This window comes from Helicoverpa zea, chromosome 7, assembly GCF_022581195.2.
Source record: "Helicoverpa zea isolate HzStark_Cry1AcR chromosome 7, ilHelZeax1.1, whole genome shotgun sequence".
NCBI lineage: Eukaryota > Metazoa > Arthropoda > Insecta > Lepidoptera > Noctuidae > Helicoverpa > Helicoverpa zea.
In genome coordinates, this window is record NC_061458.1 from 7,742,386 (window position 1) to 7,762,333 (window position 19,948).

Here is a 19,948-nt window from a genome sequence, read left to right on the forward strand (position 1 = left end):
GAGTTAACAACTTATTATTGGGTGTCAACTTATTGTGGTCAAAGTAACGACATTCGTAATCGTATGGGTGCGAGCGAGACGGCTCACTTGATGTTCAACCAATGGCGCGCGACGAAGCTATCCGACGCCACAGATTAGTTAGTACCCGACGCGATGACCGACGAGTGAGTGAGGTGTAAAGAAAGATATACTGAACTACTGACACATTCGGATATGTAAAGATATGAAGAGTGATTGATTCAAATGGAATGATTCATATCATTTGTATCTATCACTCCTGAGTTACCCATCTCTACCGCTCAGTTGTTTATCCAGGTCCTCAACTGGGCAAGCCTAGCCAAGCCTGTTGCGGTGCCGCAGGCTTGCCGTAAGAACATTGCGACACAGCACTTCTCGTGTGGCCTCACCCTCTCTCTCGTAGGTATCTACGAATATTGATGATACGAGTTAATTAAATCTCGACCACCTGGAGTTAAGGTACATGATTTTGTAAGATTTTTTTTATCTGGATTAGATTAGATATGTTGACGTTAACGAATATAATATTTATTACAATTTCTATAATATTTTTACCAAAATGTATTGCAGTAGATTACTGTGGCACCAATTATTGCAATAGCAGTAAGCAACATACATTGTGCAAATATAAAGTAAGTACCTAAAACATACCAAAATTAATATATGCCTTTAATAACGTACTTAGGTAGATAGCTAGTAGTAGTACCAGGTACTACTAGTAGGTACTTCCAAATCAGTTCAGTAATTTCGGAGCCTTTAAGTACCTCTTTATTAATATATGTGTTAGATACTAACCGTTTTCCCGCGGTTCCACCCACGTCGCGTGGGAATTACTCCCCGTACTGGTATAAAATTTAGCCTATGTTATAGTTAACGGCACGGATATTGAGCTCTCGGCGGAAGAGTGGGGATCGCTTTGCGCACCCGTACGCAAAAGGCAATGTGTCTAAACACACTATGCCGAACGTACGCGACCAAAGTTCCGCGGCTGATTTTACGTTCCAACGTAATCGCCTTATATGACACACCATCAGTGCCGAACTTACGCGGCAGAAGTTCAGTTGCGCAATTTACGCAGGACGCGGGCGGGGGCATGCTTACCTCCCGCTGCTCGTCGCTCCCGATCTCCGTCGACAGTCGAACCGAACTTCGGTCGCCTATAATGTGTTTTCTACAGAATACGTTGCCGCCGAATTTCCGCTGAACTTACGCCCGACTGAAGTTCGTCGCGTATCGTCGGCATAGTGTGTTTAGACACAATAAGGCAGTAAATCGCTTCTGCGCAGGTGAAGGTCAGGGCTCAATATCTGTGCCGATAACTGTACTCGAGAAGAAAGTACCTTTCCAACAGTGACATAATTTCAAAAAATCAGTCCAGTAGTTTTTGAGTGTACCTATCCATTTAAAACATTTTTTTTATCTTTATAATATTTGTTAGGTTTAAAGTACCTCGGTGAAGTAAGAAAATGAAGCTTTAAGTAATTGGTAATCAGGTAGGTCGTTTTACTTCTGCGTAGGCTATGGTGATGGTTTTGATCACTGTTTCAGGGACAAGCCAGCCATTGTACAGCTTATGAAAAAACAATTTTGACCGCAAATGATAGACAAATCATTCTGGATAAAATAAACAGTCGACGTAATAAAGTCGCCGCCGGTGAAATCCGATCTCTTCCACCTGCTGAAAGTATGCTAAAGATGGTAACCATTTTATATTTATGATTAATTCGTCTTTTCATGACTTCACTTATACCGAGTCGATAGGTAGTTTTTATAAATAAAAAAAACGGTAAAGTGCGAGTTGAACTCACAACGAAGGGTTCCGTACTTCCAGGGGGGGCCAGCAGGGCCAAGGTCTGACGGGGCTGCGGAATTGTTCGAAAGAGTTACCGCGGCCCTGGTACATAAAAGGCCTACGACAGAACGCGGCGGTTTTTAGTCAGTAAGAGTCTGACACTCCCTCACTGCTGCTAACCCACAGCAGGAGGGGTCATTTGATGATTTTTAACGTCGTTAAAAAAAGGGTTCCGTACCTAAATACATAAAAATATGTTTCTTATATGGAAGCCCCCTACATTGATATCGTGCCTAAACCTAAAATGATTGGACTAATAGACGGACAGCGAAGTCTTAGTAGTAGCGTACCGTTTTACCTTTTAGGCAGGTACGAAACTCTAAAAAGACCCACTTCTAATTTATTTGAATGAATTTTAAAACAACAGGAATGGAACAAAGAGTTAGAAATTTCAGCGCAAAGGTGGGCGGACCAGTGTGTAAAACACAGGGTACCTGACATTCAAGATACTTGTCGAGATTTAGGTAAGGGTTTTCAAAAAACTAATATCTAGGTATATGCTTCATACCTGTACAAACTGAATCAACTCATCTATTTTCATTCAAAGGAATAAAGGCTCTTGGAATTTTTAAAAACCTAGTCATTTTGTCTTCCGTCACCGTCTTCTGTTGCGTGTATTTTAATATAATTTCTTTAAAGGAAAATTAACAGTTGGTCAAAATATTGCTACGATACACGGTGAATCTTCCGGACTAGTACCCTTTGCCCTGGTCGACGTGTGGTACATGGAATTGCTGAACATCAATTCTTCGATAATGTTACGATATAAACCGTAAGTTAAAAGGATGTAATTCACTACACCTTAAATAAGTACAAAAGAAGCATATTTGTTGATAAATTCTAAATTGCAGGTCTGAAACCAGTAATTCCCATTATGATTATTTTACACAACTTGTTTGGGAGGAGTCAAATCAAGTCGGCTGTGGCGGAGTTAAATTTAAAGTATGAACGCACTATAAAGTATCATAGATATGCAACATTTATCATGGAGTTGACTATGAGCTCCTGTTTGTTCTTGTAGTTTGGGCTTTCTTATGACCAATTCTTTAGTGGCTGTCAGGAATTCTAATCGCAGTCCCACTAAAACAGTATGTGTATTCTAATAAGTTGCATAGCTCTTTCTCTTTACTGAGAGTACCTGTATACTATCGGCAAAATATGTGACATATTGCCGAACTTTCTTAAGAGTAGATAGTGATAGGTGATCGACTATCTAATGATTAAATTATCAATTAACATAATTCCTTTTGAATCAGGAACGCCTTGACGATGCAAATAAAAAATATAGAACGATTTATAGATTGGTATGCAATTTTGCCCCCGCCGGCAATATTCGAAACAGATCTGTTTATTCGAGTGGTGTACCTTGCTCTAGATGTCCTATTGATGGCTCTTGTGATTCGGTATATGAAGCACTGTGTCGTAAGCATTGTTGCATATTCTTTCTTTCGAGTGATTTTATTAATAGGTTTATGTAGTCGAATAACAATATTCCATATTTTTGTAGTTCAAAACTCTATAACGATAAATGATGCACAAGAAGAAAATAGCGCTATTTCCTATCGATCCGACGATGTGACTGAAAATACTACCACAAATGTTTTTCCGGCCGTTACAGAAACTATTACTGAAGATGTGATATCTACGTCAACTGAAAGCATACAGTTTATTTCTGATGTCACATTAGGAAGAGAAATCTTTACACCATTCGATTACTTTTCTCATTTATTTGATTATACGAAGCAATTGATAACTTCACGTACTAATACAAGTTCATGCAAAAATATTATGGCTGTAGACAACTTCGTAGAATTACTGAAGAAAAAGTTAATAAACGATCCTCTGATAAAAGACCTACTATCCACATCAAAATCACATACGATTAGTAATTCTGAAGCCTCATTTGATGATGTCGGTGTGGCAGCTTTCATTGACGGAGTGTACAGTAAAAAAGAGCTGCCTACAACATCAAAACCAATGACGAGTGAATTCGTAAATTCTACATTTTTAGTCGATTTGATTGAAGCTGTGATATTCAGAAGTGGTGGTAATATTTAATTGGAGTTAAATGTAACTTCATTCTAGACATATGTTCCTATATAATTACTTTTTACTTTTAGACAAAATGCCGATATCTGAGAAAAGCAGTCCAAATACTCCACCTTTGTCTTCAGTTCAACGTGTTATGGTTCAGGCAGAACTTGCAGAAGTTAAACAAAATAACGAGTTCACTGGGCATTACTTTTTTCCTGAAGATGAGGAAGAGAGTAACACTGAAAGCATAGAAAGCATAGAAACCTACTATGATGATATAAATTTGCCTGTGTCAGACTTGGTCCTAGAAGATTTAAAAATAAGCACAGTTACCAACGATTTTTTAGACGATATTTTAGATTCTGATACCTCCATTGAAAGTACGACTGCAATCGCTATGTTGTCCCCGGATAGTATAAATTTGTATAAAAGCGGGCATGGCGTTATGAAAAAGTTTTTGCAAAATATTAACCAGAATACTAACTCAAAATGAGCAATTTGTATCACATATAATGCTTAAATAAAAAAGAAGAAGAAAAATCTGCATAAAAACCATCACCAATACCAACAATATTATATTTTTTATTATGTTTTTTTTTTTAAACATAGAGCATGAAAAGAGCATAGAATATTTTTGACTAAATCGGAGTATAACTGCTATAATATAAACATAGAAGCCACTGGAAGCATCTTTTGCGCCCAACGTGTAAAAGTTTACAAGTATGTTTCCTTTGTTAATGATATTAATAATGCGGGATTGACTTGCTGATAGGACTGATTCTTAATGATTTTTTACAAGGAATTGTTGCTTCTAATTTTATATAACAACAAAACCAGGATTGACTCAAAGAGTGAAATGCATCCTTAATTCCTAATTTGTCGAAACTTTAGTTTAATATTGTTTATAAAAGCAGTTTAGTCACTTTCTTAATAAATGAAAACGATTCACTTAAGTGTTATTATTTATAATGACAATATAACAATAACAATTTAAGAAAACATAAAACTGCAAAGGGACCAAGGGTAATAGCGCTATTGCACGAACATGCATAGTCTATTGAATTTATTTCGTGATTAGGTGTACGAATTTTGTTTAGAAGCACATCACAAATATCACTACCACATAGAAAAGAACTTTTCGTTTGACCATATTTGATGTCTTGGGACCGTCGCAATGCTTCTCTTTTTTCTCTTCTTTTTCCTTCTTCGCAAATACAGTTGTGAGCTTTAGAGCTCTTAGTAACGCTTTCAGAATAAGAATAACTAACAGGTGTACTGGCAACCTCAGTAGCAGTAGTTGTGTGATGCAGGTATCTTAGTAATGGATCGGTTGAAGTTTTGGTATCAGAATTTCGTCTTCGAACATTAAGAGATCGACGTTCACAATAATCTTCATCTTCCGGTGCATCGCTGGAATGCTCATCAGATGAAGTGGGTGCTTTATTTCGGTCCTGGAAATCACGTGTACAAGTGGATGTTCGTGTGCATCCTTCCACATAACCGGGAGGCGTTCTTGAACCTACTTCCATTCCTATATTGATTTTACCATTCTTTCCATCGCCATCATTGCCGCCCATTTGAATCATTGTCCAAGTACAAGTAATTTTTCTCGTACAATGCTTTACTCGTTCAAATGGCGTATTAATAGTATATTCTGATGTTGATTTGGTAGTTACATCAGCCTTCTTGGTAGTTTTATCAGTCTTCGTGGTAGGTTTATCAGCCTTCTTAGCTGGAGCAGCTTTCGGCTTAGCTGCAGCAGCTTTCGGCTTAGCTGGAGCAGCTTTCGGCTTAGCTGGAGCAGCTTTCCCCTTCTGTCGCAAATTGCCTCCCCGTCGTAGGTTGTATTGAGCGTATTCATCGCTATTTTTTCTAAGATGCATTAATTCATCAAATGATAAATATTTTTCTGTAACGTGGTCAGGCTGAACCACATCGTAATCTGTTGCTCTCTGTGTTATTGGTTCCATACTTGTTAACCATTTGACAGAGGTTTTCCGATTGTTATTATTTAACAATGTTGTAAATCTCATACTTTTGAGTTGAGGTAAGTTGTGACTAAAATTTTCAATTTGCCAAAAGGGTTTTACTTCCATTTGATTTTCAAGTTGGCGCTTTTTTCTCAAATCGGAATCAAAAGAATGGTATAAGTAGTCTAGTTCATCTGGTTTATGTTTTTGATACTCAGTCATAGCTTTTGGTACTTGGTCATTAACTCTCGCTCCACCGATTAATTTGTAAGACCTGTTATAATTCCAGTTGTGTGATAACGAATCATTCGGAGACTTGTTTTCTTGAACATTTTGATTGCCACTTCGAAGTATAGCATTTGGGATCATGTCGTAATATTGGTATATTCCAGCTCGTCTATAATCGTTAAAATCATTGTTCTGTAGAATTGCTCCTGGACAAGTAGTTTTAAGGAAACATGTATTTGTAGTACATGGTATACTACATGGGCAATTTACATTGTGGTTGCAATTTGTACTTGCTGGTGGACATGTTTGCTGTGTATGAGCGCAAGTCTCGCGGGGAGTAATAAGTGACGGTGGGCAGGGGTGGTCTTTTTCTGGCTGCATGCAAAACATATCCGCACACGTGGATGGACATGTAGTCATTAGATGGCAACAACTTTCTGGTGCCCTTGTGCATTGGTTCGAACAAGAATCTTGAATTGGACTAATTTTACGGGTGCATTGTAGCTTTTGATTAAATCTTCTATAATTAGTACTAAAATATAAATTCATTGACAAGGTTGTGTAGTCGTATCGTCTAAAATCTTGATTTGTATTTGAAATTGTGGTCATTTCGTAAGTGTGTCGCAGCGGTCCATGTCCATGATAAAGGTGTGAGTGGCCACGTTCGTGTGGATAATGGTATTCGTTGTTATTTTGTGAAAAATTTATGTAACTATGCGCATTGAGCTGCTTGCGTAGTTGTGGAACTTGTTTGATAGCACCTGAAATAGTAAACAATAATAATTAAGTTGTCCACGTGATTACAGTTATCAGTCTTAACTTAGTGTGCTAAGAGAAGAATGACAATTTTACGTACCGTATGTTCTGTTTAACAAAATATGCCTTGTTTTTTGATTCCTTTTTTGGTTGCTAGAATGATTATTTGAGTTATGTTTAAAATTATTGCGGATGGGATCTATGTCTTGTTTCACAGAATCATTTGATAAATTCAGGATCTTAAGTAAACTATTCACTGGACGTCGTTGACTAGTTAATTTTGTAACTGTAATCAAGCAATGCCATTAATCATTTTGATGTCAAAATTTGAGATGATTAATGTATAGATAAAGGTACTAGGTAGGAACGTAGGCTTTTTGAATATGTTGTTACATTAGATGAATGTATATTCATAATTCATCAGAATACACATACATCTAATGTCACAAATTAAAGAATCACCTCTTGTATGCATATAGAATATAAGAGGTGATTCTTTTTGACCATATAGGCACATATGCAACTTCATTTTATTTACATATAAACTATGCAAGAGATAAAGCTAGAGTAGACTAATGAGAACAACTAAACTGTTACGATAAACACTAATCTCCAGAAGTCTCTGCTTATAAAACTTTTTAAACGTATGATACACTCCCTGGTTATAAATTAAAAGAAAATCTTATATTGGGTTTGATCAGGCCTTATGATTATAATTTTTAATTACTTGTGGCATCATCTTGGTAACTACACAGTCCCTTATATCTTTTATCTGGTATCATTTTGTCTTCACACTGTGTTCCAGGAAATCCTATGGAATACACTGGTTTCCCATGTAAATTGCCCCGAGGGGCAAAATTACAGACGAGTCTTTCTAACATTGCATGTCTTTCATCTACCTAAAACATTTGATAGGTAAGATTCACTTAAGATAAAATTATTGAACTATTGAATAAATTACTTAAATGAAATTGATTTTACGTAAAATTTTGATGCCCCACATCCGACAAATTCTGTTTTAGCCCATATTAATTGTGTAAAGGAATTGGTCTTGGTATCCGTTGATCTGTAAGTAAGAAAATGAATATAGGTAATTGTGAAAAAAAAGGGCAAAAATTTATTATGTAATCAATTAGGTAAGTATTACATTTAATTGCATTTTGTGCAACAATATATATGTTCGTCTGATAGTGAATTCGTCATAGCGAGAAGAAATTTAGAAACTAACAATGTTGTAATTGCGTTTCTGTAATGCACAAAAGGCCCTTATTGTTGGCTCGATAAGAGCCTAATTTTAAGTAGAGACGTGTATAGAAATTAAACACATTAAGGCGGGTCCAGACATGTATCATTTTCCCGATCCAATGATCGTACAGACCGTATAGTCAACGCATATGTGGACGGGTAATGATATGCGTATTATGATAGGCGATCTCGAAACACCGTTATGATAAACCCCGGCCGATGTCTTGTCGGTTTTCGTCCGATCATCAAAGGTGATACAGATAAGGACGTGAGTCAGTCAGACGGATACGGAGCAAATTGGAGGCTTCCACAACTTGACACGGTGATCGGATACGGTGATCGGATTGGGCAAATGATACATGTCTGGACCTGCCTTTAGGTTCCAACGATGTGACAGTCTGTCGTCATTTGACCCGGACCCATCGTACACATATGCGTGGTAAAAGGAAAACGGTACTGGTGGTTATAAAAGTGACACGTGTCACATTGGACCTCTGTGCTCCATCGTCCCCGCTTTGTGGAAAGTTATAATATAAAATTTAACGTTTATGCACGAGTCAACATTTCGTGTCGTGAGGACCGATTTTCTTAGTATTTACCCGTAACTACATGTGGGTGTGGGGATACTCAGTTTTGAACAGGGTGAGCTTTAAAACATTCTGACAATAAGTCAATGCTTGTTAGGCCAGTAAATAAAGCATGATTATTACCACAAACACAATTTAGTAAATGTTATAATTATTTTTTCTAACTTAAAAGTGACTTTAGTTATGCTAAGAAATAGGGAAAAAGAATTAGAGAGCACATTACACTCCGCGTTTTGTAAAAATATTTTTGTCTGTATTTTTAAGTATACTTTGGTTTGTTTTGGACACATTATGTCTTTACCTATATTTGTATTACATATTTATACTTACTTATTGTAATAAGTGACACTCCCTGTAAAATCTAGGACTTCTATGAACCACATTTCAACGAAACCCTTTACACTTAGGCCGGGAGAAGTACCCAAAACACTAGCAATATTTTGCCCTACGCTTAAGTTTTCTGAAATATTAATTTATTAAGGTTATTAACAACATAATACCATGATCCATCTACATACGCATGATCATCGAATATTATTACTTAAATCTCTGCATTGATCTTCTTTGTCCGGACGTATTGAAGGATCACATTGATCGGCCCATCGCTGTGCAGAAATTGCCAGCAGATTGGACCATTTCTGAAATAATAATAATAACATGGGAAGTAATGATAATATAGATATTTATTGAAATGTTGGTTTGTAAGTAATTTGAGGTGAGACCTATTTTGTAATATTTGGCTTCCTAATAATAACTAACACGAAAAAATCGTGATTGAATTTGGTACGTGTAGGTAAATATATTATTGCTTATGACGACATCTTAAGGAAGCAAAATGTACAGTGATGTATGTAACCTGTTTTCTATCATGCTGCCACTTCATCAGACAGAAATATCTTACAAAGTAGACTATAAAAGAAACTTTTAGAAAATAAGCGTTAATTTTTTATTTGAGTCTCATACTCGGTTCAAAAAAGTCGTGGTGGCCTAGTGGGCAAAGAATCAACCTCTCGAGTATGAGAGCGCGGGTGCCATTTCAGGCTGGTCAGGCAAGTATCAATGCAACTTTTCTAAGTTTGTGTACATTCTAAGTATATCTTAGGCACCAATGACTGTGCCTGTGTCGATGGCATGTTAAACTGTAGGTCCCGGCTGTCATTGAACATCCTTGGCAGTCGTTACGAGTAATCAGAAGTCAGTAAGTCTGACACCAGTCTAACCAAGTGGGTTGGCCGGGTTACTTGGGTTGAGGGGGTCAGATACGGCAGGCGCTCCTTGTAAAGTACTGGTACACAGCTACATCCGGTAGACTTGAAGCCGACCCCAACGTAGTTGGGAAAAAGGCTCGGAGGATGACGATGTTCTCAGACTCGAATCGGTTCAAACGGAGTTTGGTTTTTACTCTACATAAATAGTTATTATCGGCATTCGTTAAATAAGAATTACAAATATCTTTACTCACGACTTTTTTCATATCAGCAGCTTGCGGAAGAAATCTTGAGTGGCCCATAGCAACAAAATTCCTCCTTTCATTTATTTTGTTAACTAGCTCAATTATATCCTGACTTGTGAGTAATGCTGAGCTATCGTAAGATTTGCAGGAAGGACTGGGCCCTTGTGTCTAGATAACCAAAAATATTTTACACTTAGTAAATACGCAGACATTTCCTAAGTTTAGTATCTATTAGGTACCTTGTATTTGCAAAGAGTGTGATTGAGACATATTTTACAAAAATCCACCGAAATTGCACTAAAACTGTGAACGTAACAAAATAAGACAATTAATTTAAAAATTATCATAATAAATTAATAACAACAATACATAAATATGTTCCAATGTTTAGTCATGACCACCATGGCCACGTAGATTATTTTGATGCTATGAAGAAAGCTGTGTGACATTTAAAATGTGCAATTTAGTATCAGCTGGTTATGTTTTTTGTGTTTTCCTTTATATTGTATACAGTTTATATTTGCGAGACAAATAACTTCGTTTTGAAAAAAGACGATTTATTGAATAGTGAACAAGATGACAAGAATCTTTTCTTACAAGGTTAGATTTACACTTATGTCAAAGGACGTGTGAAATAATAAAATACTTAGATAATGTTATCCAATAATGTAATCTTACTTTGTGTTCCAGATCTACAATATACTAACACATCTGGTTCCACGACTCGCAAATCGATGTTTCACACAGTGAAGAAGTTCACAAAAACTCAAAGTCCAAATCCAAAATCGAGAACGTTAGACAAAAGACTGTCTGATGAAATTCTTATAAAGCGCCATATTCAAGAAAAGGATCTTCCTAGTTCATCAGTTTTCAAAATGACCAAAAGTGTTCCATCTTCGACACCAGAATTCGATCAGAAATGGCCAGTAGTAGAACTTCTTTCTGAGCCCGATGATTTTAAGCAGTATTTCAACGAATTTGAAAACAAACAATTCCATTTTTTCCACGATGCTGAATCTAAATCCAAGAAAACAGAATTTCAGCAAAATAATAATTCAAAAGATAAAGCTATTGGTTTAAGAAGCTTACCTGGCATACACTGTGAAGATGGTGACCAATGTGTTTGCAATCTTCCGACTAAGACCGGTAAGATTTACTTATTGATATCAAGCGTAAGCAGTGTAAGAGTAAAAAAAATACTATTATTTATTACGTTAAAACCCCTTTTTCTCAACAGGCACTCCAAAAACAACGACCTCGAAGTCGACAATGTCTTTTCCTAACGGCTTGGGTTTTGGTATAGGTTTACCCCCGATAGGCATTCCAATGGGTGTTCCAATGGGTTTTCCGATGGGAGTACCGCCTGGGTACCCAGCGGGTATACCAGCAGCTATTCCAGCGGCTATTCCAGCTGGTATTCAAATAGGTGTTGCCCCGAGTCTTGTACCTTGCCCTGCAGGCATTCCACATCCTTACTATCCACCATCTGTTACTAACGAAGAATCAAAAACCAAGAAACCATGCCATAAGAAGCATCTCCGCCAAAACAAATTACAATTAGAAGATAACTTATATTATGAAGAAGACGAAGAACCTCTAAGAATTGATATGTACGAGGAATACGAAATGGATATGAAGAGCAGAAAGCATAAAAAGCAACACAGAGATGACTACTATGCTTTTGAAGAAAAACTCAACAGAAAGCCTTACCAGAAAGTTATGTCTTTAAATAAACCAAAAGACTTGAGAGATGGTTGCAACGGTCTAGATAAAAAATATGACGACACAGTTATTAAAAACTGTTATTGCTGTTCGGCACTTTTTCATAGTGTTAATAAAGTAGTATTAATTTTGTTAATATTTGTAACTTTTTGTTAAGGTTTTTTTACTTTAATAAATGCGCTCTTATTTCAGTTTTCTTTCTTTACATAGGTATCTAAAACTAGGTTGAGGATGATAATTCCTTTTCTTCATATACTCTGTACACACCAATTCGTAAATATTTAAGTGGTACCTAAGTACATTTTGTAAAGCACTTGATTTATCAGATAAAAAATACGTACCTATAATGAAATCAGCTTAGCCGTAATCGAAACGTGACAATGCCCAATCAAAATTCGCGCTTAAATGATTACGTGTTAGATGCTTTCGGCCAATTATTTGGGTTCATTCGATTATGCTGGTCATTGTAATCTGAGATTTAATTAAAGTTTATTTGGCTGCTTATTTACATCAGAAATTTGCTCCGCCAGGGGATTTTATTATTATAAGCGCTTAGTGAGATGAAGTTAGTCGAAAGCGTAGCGCAAAATGGAATAGGTTAGTTCTTCATGGGTTACAGAAGTATATTGCAAAATGCTTTCTGATTGTGACTCGGTCAGTCTCATTTACCATGGCGTGTATAACATGCTTCAAGTGTAAAACTTTTTTCTTGGTAAATTGCGTCGTAATTTTAACGAGATTTACCGATTCATAAGCTCCACATATTTACAAGAATGTTGATAGCATTTTATACCTACGTAACATAAAACTTCTTTTATCATTAACGCTATCAATAACCTGTTAAGTGCTTATCAGTTTTCAAGCATTTTTTTATTATGTAATTCAAATACCATGACGTTTAATAGCGTTGGTTCATAAAATTCAAATTGACGCCCTTATTATTTGGAACCTCCTGGGGGTTGTAAAACCCGTTTTATGTCCAGGGTCTATCTGTCCGGTGGCTATATAATGCACAATAAAGGGAGAGATTCAAAGCATCGGCAACATGCAAGTACAAGTATCATTAGAGTGAATTATTTACAAGGCACACAGTTTCTTTTGCTGACTAACAATACGAAGTCAGTATTAATAGGAAAAACATAAACCTCTACACAGTTTAAAACTCTATACATATGAGTATTATTATGAGTAAAGGTATCTTGAGACAGGGAATTTAATTTTCATCAACATAAATACACATTAAGCGATTAATATCGTAACGCTCGTTATAACCCAATTTTAGGAAATTCCTCGAGACGTAATTAATTAGAACAATTAATTAATTTTTGTTATTACGGATTAAACAATGTGGCGTAGAGTTTGATGAGTCGACGCATGATCTATGGTTACTTTGTTGATATTGTTTCTCCTTGTTGATTACCATATTTTCCACTAATTACTGACTTTCCCAAAATAAAGAGGTTCCTTGTAAGGTTCTAGAAGTTTTTTTTTTGTCATAAAACAATAACATTATTATTCCAAAAATATGATCAAAAGTCATTCAGTATTAGGCATCCGTACCTGCCTCTTCGTAGACCTATGTTCCTACACATGTTTTCTATACTAATATTATAAAGAGGAAAACTTTGTTTGTTTGTTTGTTTGGTTGTAGAATATCTCTTTAAATGGAATATTTATTCGAGCCAAACTTTTTGGTTACGAAACGACAGTTCAGCGTGTAAAACATCTTATTCTAAACTTGGAAAATATTTACATTATCGCACTAATTTGGGTCCCTTATTACGCGTAACTTTTCTGCAAAAGAATGCCAAGTTGACTTAAGCGTCTTATCATTCTTAACAAATTGGTATAAAATCGATAGCGAAAATTAGGAAATGAGGTCCTAGTAGACTTGCTGTTATGCTTTTTCAACTTCTGTGATTATGTATGTCACGTAGTAAGCCCACGAGGTTTAAAAATCTTAACCTTTCAGTTGAAAGTAGGATGAGCTTCACGTCGTTTCCTTTGTAATTAGAATTGCATTTCCAAGGTTTCCACTCTAAGACGAAGATACACAAAAACTTAAGGATAATATTTTCTGAATCAGTTGTAAGGTTTCAGGTTACGACACTTCTTGAGAGCAGCATCGACACTGTAACAGATAGCATCGCTTTGGATCGACTTCTCATGGCAAGGTATCGACTGAACTCGCTAGAATTCTTATCAAAAGAATTCTGTAGTTTACGCTGAATGTTGTCCGCGAAGATGCCTTCGTTCACTTTATTTTATCCACTCATTTAGAACAAAGTCAATTTTAAACACGACAGCGTAATCCATAAAAATACGTAAGTGGTAGAAATTAGTAGGTACTTCCAGAATAGTAAAGCCAGCAAATAAAATCCTAGTGTAAAAAAAAAATGATTTTACCTGTACAATATTTTTTCTTGGAGATACGGCTTCTTCGTATCACAAAAAAAAATATTAAAAAAATATATATTGTGTAAAATTGTTACAACATGAGCTTCTTCTTAAACCTGCATTTTAGCCTATATTTTTAGCAAAAGTCTGAAATAATATAAAGATAAGGTTTCATAAATTATCTCGTCAAGTTGACACCTTTGTGATTATAGCTGCTGTCTATAATATTCTTTGATTCTGGTTTTAACAAACAGGACGCCAGTTCGTCTTTGATATAATCTGAACAATGGAAATCAACATGGTTCATTTCAAACAAAAAACATTTCCTGTTATTTGAAGAATCTTTAATGTGGTTTAAATTGAAAAGACTGTCTATTGCATACAGATGTGAAGGTTTAAATCTTTGCGTGGATATTTATTTTGTATCGGCTTACAAAACGATTTCTTTTATATGCCTATATTATGGAGGTAATGTAAAGTTTAAGCACGGTTTGTCCTCCGTGAGTTTAAGAGAGCCAAGTAATACGAGTGTTCAGTTAAAAGTTAATTGATTAAAGTTTTAATTGCAAAACGAAGTAGTTTCCAGTTCAGAGAGCTGTGTGAGTTGCTTGCGGAACCCACGGACGGGAACCTAAACAGTATTTTTGAATCTAGTACCTACGATACAATTTCGAACAAGGTTTTAATTTTATCTCTCCAAACAAACCAGCATTTGGCAAACTGTTGGAGTAATTTTCACTAACAACACTAAACTGCTCGTATGCTCATGTTCGATTCCTAGGTCAGTTGGATATTGCTTTGTGAGTTTTAGAAACTTTCACAAAGCAGCCCGGAGTTTGGATGTTGGCGTTGTTACACCGCGTGCAAGGGAGGGATCGTAAACCCTGGTGAAGCTGAAGTCTCTGAATGCTACTCAGTAGGAGTTGCTAGGTTTCCACACCAAAGACAGCTGTGCGAAAATTCTAAAATACTCAAACAAACTTGACATGCAAACATAATAGAAGCGAATAGATTGTGTTATTCCACCCATGGATGCTATTTAGACAGTGTAATTTAATATATATAAGCAGCTTAGTTCACATGTACGCGCCAGTTATTACACGTAACGATAAGACAGCTATGCAATCAAGAGCTCTTCGAGTTCAAACCAATATTGACCTAGCTGACCTTAGTTGACATTCATGGAGCAAGTCTGTGCACTCCGATGAACATAAAATGTAAACGAATGGACAAAAATGGGACTAGAGTGTAAAGCACAAGTGCCGCCAAAAATAGCGCCAATTACTCACACTGATTATGATTAATGTACAGTGAAGTAGCTTTTGACGTGAGTTTTTTAACGTTATTTTTAGTCTGCATTTACAAATGAAGGCTACATTATATTAGTATATACTCAAAGCTGAAAAACTAAATCATATACTCAGGTACATAAGGAAAGTTATACGTAGAATATAGAAAATAGAATAACGTATATACTTAGAAAAAAATTGGCAACCAATCTGCACTATGCGGTTACTCTCTATTATACTTACCTACTCACTGATAATTTTCTGCGTCTTTTTTTTATTATGGATAGCGTCTGGATAGATAACAGCGATCATCAAAATAAAATATAAAAGTGCAAACTTGTTGCATTTAATTGAAAACTCAGGAATCTGTTTATTATGAAAAACTTAATTACATCTGTACAGATGCGGTGCAGTTCAAGCCAGAGAGCACGGTTATTACTTTTAATGTCGCTTGTCTGCACGTCTGGTCAATGAATATTTTAACACTATCTTTAAATTAAATACTGAATTGGGGAATTTTGTTATGATTGTTTGTTATTTTTTCTTGATTGAACTGAATATGAATGTGCCATTTCAAGTCAAGTTGTACGTAAAATAAAACAATGATTTTAAACTTTTTTTTTTTTTTAAAGTTCAATACTTCTTTGCTTTACAAGTAACTGAGTATAAAAAAGTGAATCAAAAAGTGTTTTGTACTACACAATTTCCCAATACCTGAAATTGTCAATATCATGTTCGTGGAATCCATATAAGTAGATAGGTGAAATGAATCTCAAGTGGAATACATAGGCGGAATACAAGCAACATGAACTATCTAATCCATTTGTTTCAGAGTATCTACCCATGTAACATACGAAATATCAGGTAGTTAGGTGTATTATACAGATAGTAGTAAAGCTTGAGAAAAATAAGTGTTCGCCTCTCGGATTCGTTTGCAAAAGTCCTTTGCAAACGCGAAGTTTTCTCTTCGGGGCATTATCCAGCAAGTCATTCTTTTCAAATGCCTCTAACATCGTTTACACAACTAGGTATGTGAACTTTCAAACTCTAAGAAAGAATATTATTCAAATCGATGGACATCATGAAAAATGAAGTCCGTTCTCGTTTGCTATCTGATATTCTGGTTTATCTCCAACCTTGTTTTCAGTGATACGAATTGAATATGAAATATGCACGATATTTTTTTAAAATAAAATCTTTTGACTCAAATAAATATTTTAAAGGCAACTATTTTGATGTTTTTCTTGTCATTTATGGATTAATACCACTTCAAAGTTATTAGTTGCTGTTTTATAAAATTTAAACATTTTGTTAGAATATGTTTTCTTTTTCTTTTCACTTTACTTCAATCTCAAATGAATAGCATGTAAATAGAGCATCTCTTGATAATAAATGTGATACAATGGGTTTCTTCTAACATTGGTCTAGACAGTGTTTTTTTCGTTCTCTATTCTAAAATGTTTTGCGAGCTTTATTTTTTGGTTATTATAGAGACATCAGATATAAAGATGCTCTTTAACTAATACAAAAGTGAAATATTGTAACTTAGTGTGGGAAAACGAGGGTGTAACATCTGTTAGGCTCATACAGGATCACGGAGAAGGGAAAATTACGGAAATAAATATTAAGTGTAACAAATTGTCGTGTACAACTTATGATGGTACTACACTACGTATGGTTATCGTAAGAGCTTGCGATGCTACCAGAAGATGTGCTACCATATTTACATTATATTTTTCTATGATAGATAAGTACCGCAATAATATCGAGTTTCTCTTCATAAACGTCCTGTTATACACTGTATGCACTTTAAGCATGTGTGAGAGACCACCCAGCGCGATGTTTGTCATCCCGTGAGACAGCGGGCAGTACTAATTAATAATCCGATCTAACCAGTCGTTCATCCAGTGACTCTCTCATCCAGTGACTCTTTCATCCAGTGACTCTCTCATCCAGTGACTCTCTCATCCAGTGACTCTCTCATCCAGTGACTCTCTCATCCAGTGACTTTATCTTATCCAGTGTATCTCTCATGCAGTGACATTTACCAGTGACGTTTTATGTACTCATTTGTGTTTTACTGCAGAAAATTCTAATATACCTAATATTTGGAAATTGGACCTTTTATTCCAAATCACCTAACTATATAACAAATCTGGTGGCAGCGGTGGGATACAAGGTATCCCTGGTTCGTCTCCAAGCATACTTCTCTGATCGTGAAAGTGCTCGTCGTGGCCGTTCCTGCAAAGAAAACCATGTTCCTGTACATTTTCTTCGCGTTCCTGTAAGTAACTATAAAGTGATTTATAAAGTGGTTATAGTGCAAGTGCAAGTGCGTGATCCGAGTGAAACTTCGTGATCCGAGTGAAACTTCCATCACCTCGTTTGAACAACTATTAAATTTCAAAATTACAACATTTACATTATTGTCACTTTTATTACAACATATTATTTAACATAACTTTCTCACAGTTATTATTGTCAATTCTAAGAAGCTTCGTCGCTCATCGCACACCTGCATACCGATACCACATAGCAACTGCTGACACAGAGTTTTGCGAATAACAGACAGCGACTTAGGTGGCCGCCTGTTACACCGTACTATATATTACTCTTTATTAAATAAAATTACCTTCACTTTATTAAATTAAATATTTGCTATAAACATGGCTACAAATCCGCAATTGAAACAAGAAAAGGGTGAAACTATCCAAATAAGTACATTATTTAAATTCATAAAAACTTTTGATGGCTCACGTGACAAATTAAATTCATTCATAAATAATTGTGATAATGCATTTGAATTAGCTACGGCAGAACAAAAAAAAATATTATTCAAATATATCCTTTCTCAACTAGAAGGTAAAGCTGAAACTGCTGTATCTATAAAAGAATACGAATCGTGGGATCAATTGCGTGAGTTTTTAAAGACACAATTTGGCGAAAGGAAGCATTATTCTCATCTTTTAACCGATTTGCAGGAATGTCGTCAACAAACCAGCGAACAAGTTCATCAATTTTCATTGCGCGTTGAAACATGCCTCTCTAAATTATTAACTGAAGTGACCTTATCTAATAAGAAAAAATCAGAACTAGCGGGTCGTACAGCAGCTATGGAAGAACTGGCTCTTCATACTTTCTTACTTGGCCTTAAATCTAACATCTCAAACTTAGTCCGTGGTAAAAACCCTTCTAACCTCAATGAAGCTATAAACTTAGCCATTTCCGAAGAAAAAATATTAAATTCGCTATACAAACGAAATTCTCAAGTATCTAACTATGTCCAAAAACCACACTATACCTTTAGACCTGCTATAAACAATGTAAACACTAAACCTCAATCGCATAGACCTATGGCTCAAAATTATCAAGGGTTGTTCTGTCGCTACTGTAAAGCTCAAGGTCATACTCTTGAAGTCTGTAAAAAACGTGAGTATAACAATAATAGATTTAGGGTTCCACAAACGGCACAGCCAGCCTCAAGTCAAAACTACCCAAAACCGGGACCCGCTCATGTAAATTACATGATCAAAGATCATACTGAATATAATCCCGAAAATCACCCAAACGTAAATGACGAAGATGAAATCAAACACTATAGTCATGACTACTCAAATAATAATGATTTAAACGAATAATGGGCTCACGGAGGTGTCTCGTGAGACCCAAATCACAATTTTCTGCTAGACCCATTAATAACAACGACACCTCCCCTATATCCAAGGACCACAAGGGTAGCCAGCCCCAAATAAGCGTCCAATCTTCTATATCCAAGGACCACAAGGGTAGCCAGCCCCAAATAAGCGTCCAATCTTCTATATCCAAGGACCACAAGGGTAACCAGCCCCAAGCAAGTGTCCTTAATAAAGATAATGTAATATATGAAATATCCTGCAAACCTACTAAAGTATCCTTACCTCATGTTATTGTCCAGACATGTGTTTCCAACAAACCACTTACGTTACTTGTCGATACCGGGTCTTCTGTTTGTCTCATCCGAAAATCTTCCATCCAATCTTATTCTAATCTTACCCTAAAAAACAACATAATTAAATTAAAGGGCATAGATAATACTGAAGATACAGTACCAACCTTAGGCAGTTTTGATCTAAGTCTTATATTTGGGAAAGAGTCAATTTCTTTCAATTTCCATGTTGTTGAAAATATTCATCTTAACTATGACGGTATTATAGGAAATGATTTATTTACCCGTTTTCAATGCTTTATTGATTATAATCAGCAAATACTTCACCTAGAAAATAATAAAATAAAATTAAACTTAACTGACCCTACTTATCATATTCCGGCTCGTTCAGAAATGATTGTAGAATGTACGGTCACGAACCCTGAATTAAAAGAAGGTCTTATCCTAGATCAACATATCAGTGATACCCTTT

General features: G+C 35.8%; 3 protein-coding genes across 3 annotated transcripts; 2 read left to right on the forward strand and 1 right to left on the reverse strand.

Annotated features, from left to right (window-relative positions):
- The first annotated feature begins 521 nt into the window (after nucleotides 1-521).
- LOC124632152 lies at nucleotides 522-4,397 on the forward strand. The gene is made up of 8 exons (XM_047166839.1): nucleotides 522-650; nucleotides 1,567-1,716; nucleotides 2,238-2,334; nucleotides 2,510-2,642; nucleotides 2,722-2,812; nucleotides 3,127-3,292; nucleotides 3,378-3,917; nucleotides 3,991-4,397. Exons 1-8 carry the CDS (start codon nucleotides 522-524, stop codon nucleotides 4,395-4,397), a joined length of 1,713 nt encoding a protein of 570 aa, XP_047022795.1.
- A 600-nt stretch (nucleotides 4,398-4,997) lies between these two features.
- Nucleotides 4,998-10,547, reverse strand: LOC124632032. Its single transcript, XM_047166685.1, has 10 exons — nucleotides 10,513-10,547; nucleotides 10,383-10,446; nucleotides 10,153-10,311; nucleotides 9,232-9,328; nucleotides 9,021-9,150; nucleotides 7,840-7,924; nucleotides 7,586-7,757; nucleotides 6,959-7,144; nucleotides 5,173-6,308; nucleotides 4,998-5,108 (listed from the first exon to the last, which is right to left on the reverse strand). The coding sequence occupies exons 1-10, from the start codon at nucleotides 10,545-10,547 to the stop codon at nucleotides 4,998-5,000; spliced, it is 2,175 nt and encodes a 724-aa protein (XP_047022641.1).
- A 75-nt stretch (nucleotides 10,548-10,622) lies between these two features.
- On the forward strand, nucleotides 10,623-12,021 carry LOC124631998. The gene is made up of 3 exons (XM_047166649.1): nucleotides 10,623-10,743; nucleotides 10,834-11,289; nucleotides 11,381-12,021. Exons 1-3 carry the CDS (start codon nucleotides 10,623-10,625, stop codon nucleotides 12,019-12,021), a joined length of 1,218 nt encoding a protein of 405 aa, XP_047022605.1.
- The last annotated feature ends 7,927 nt before the right edge of the window (nucleotides 12,022-19,948 follow it).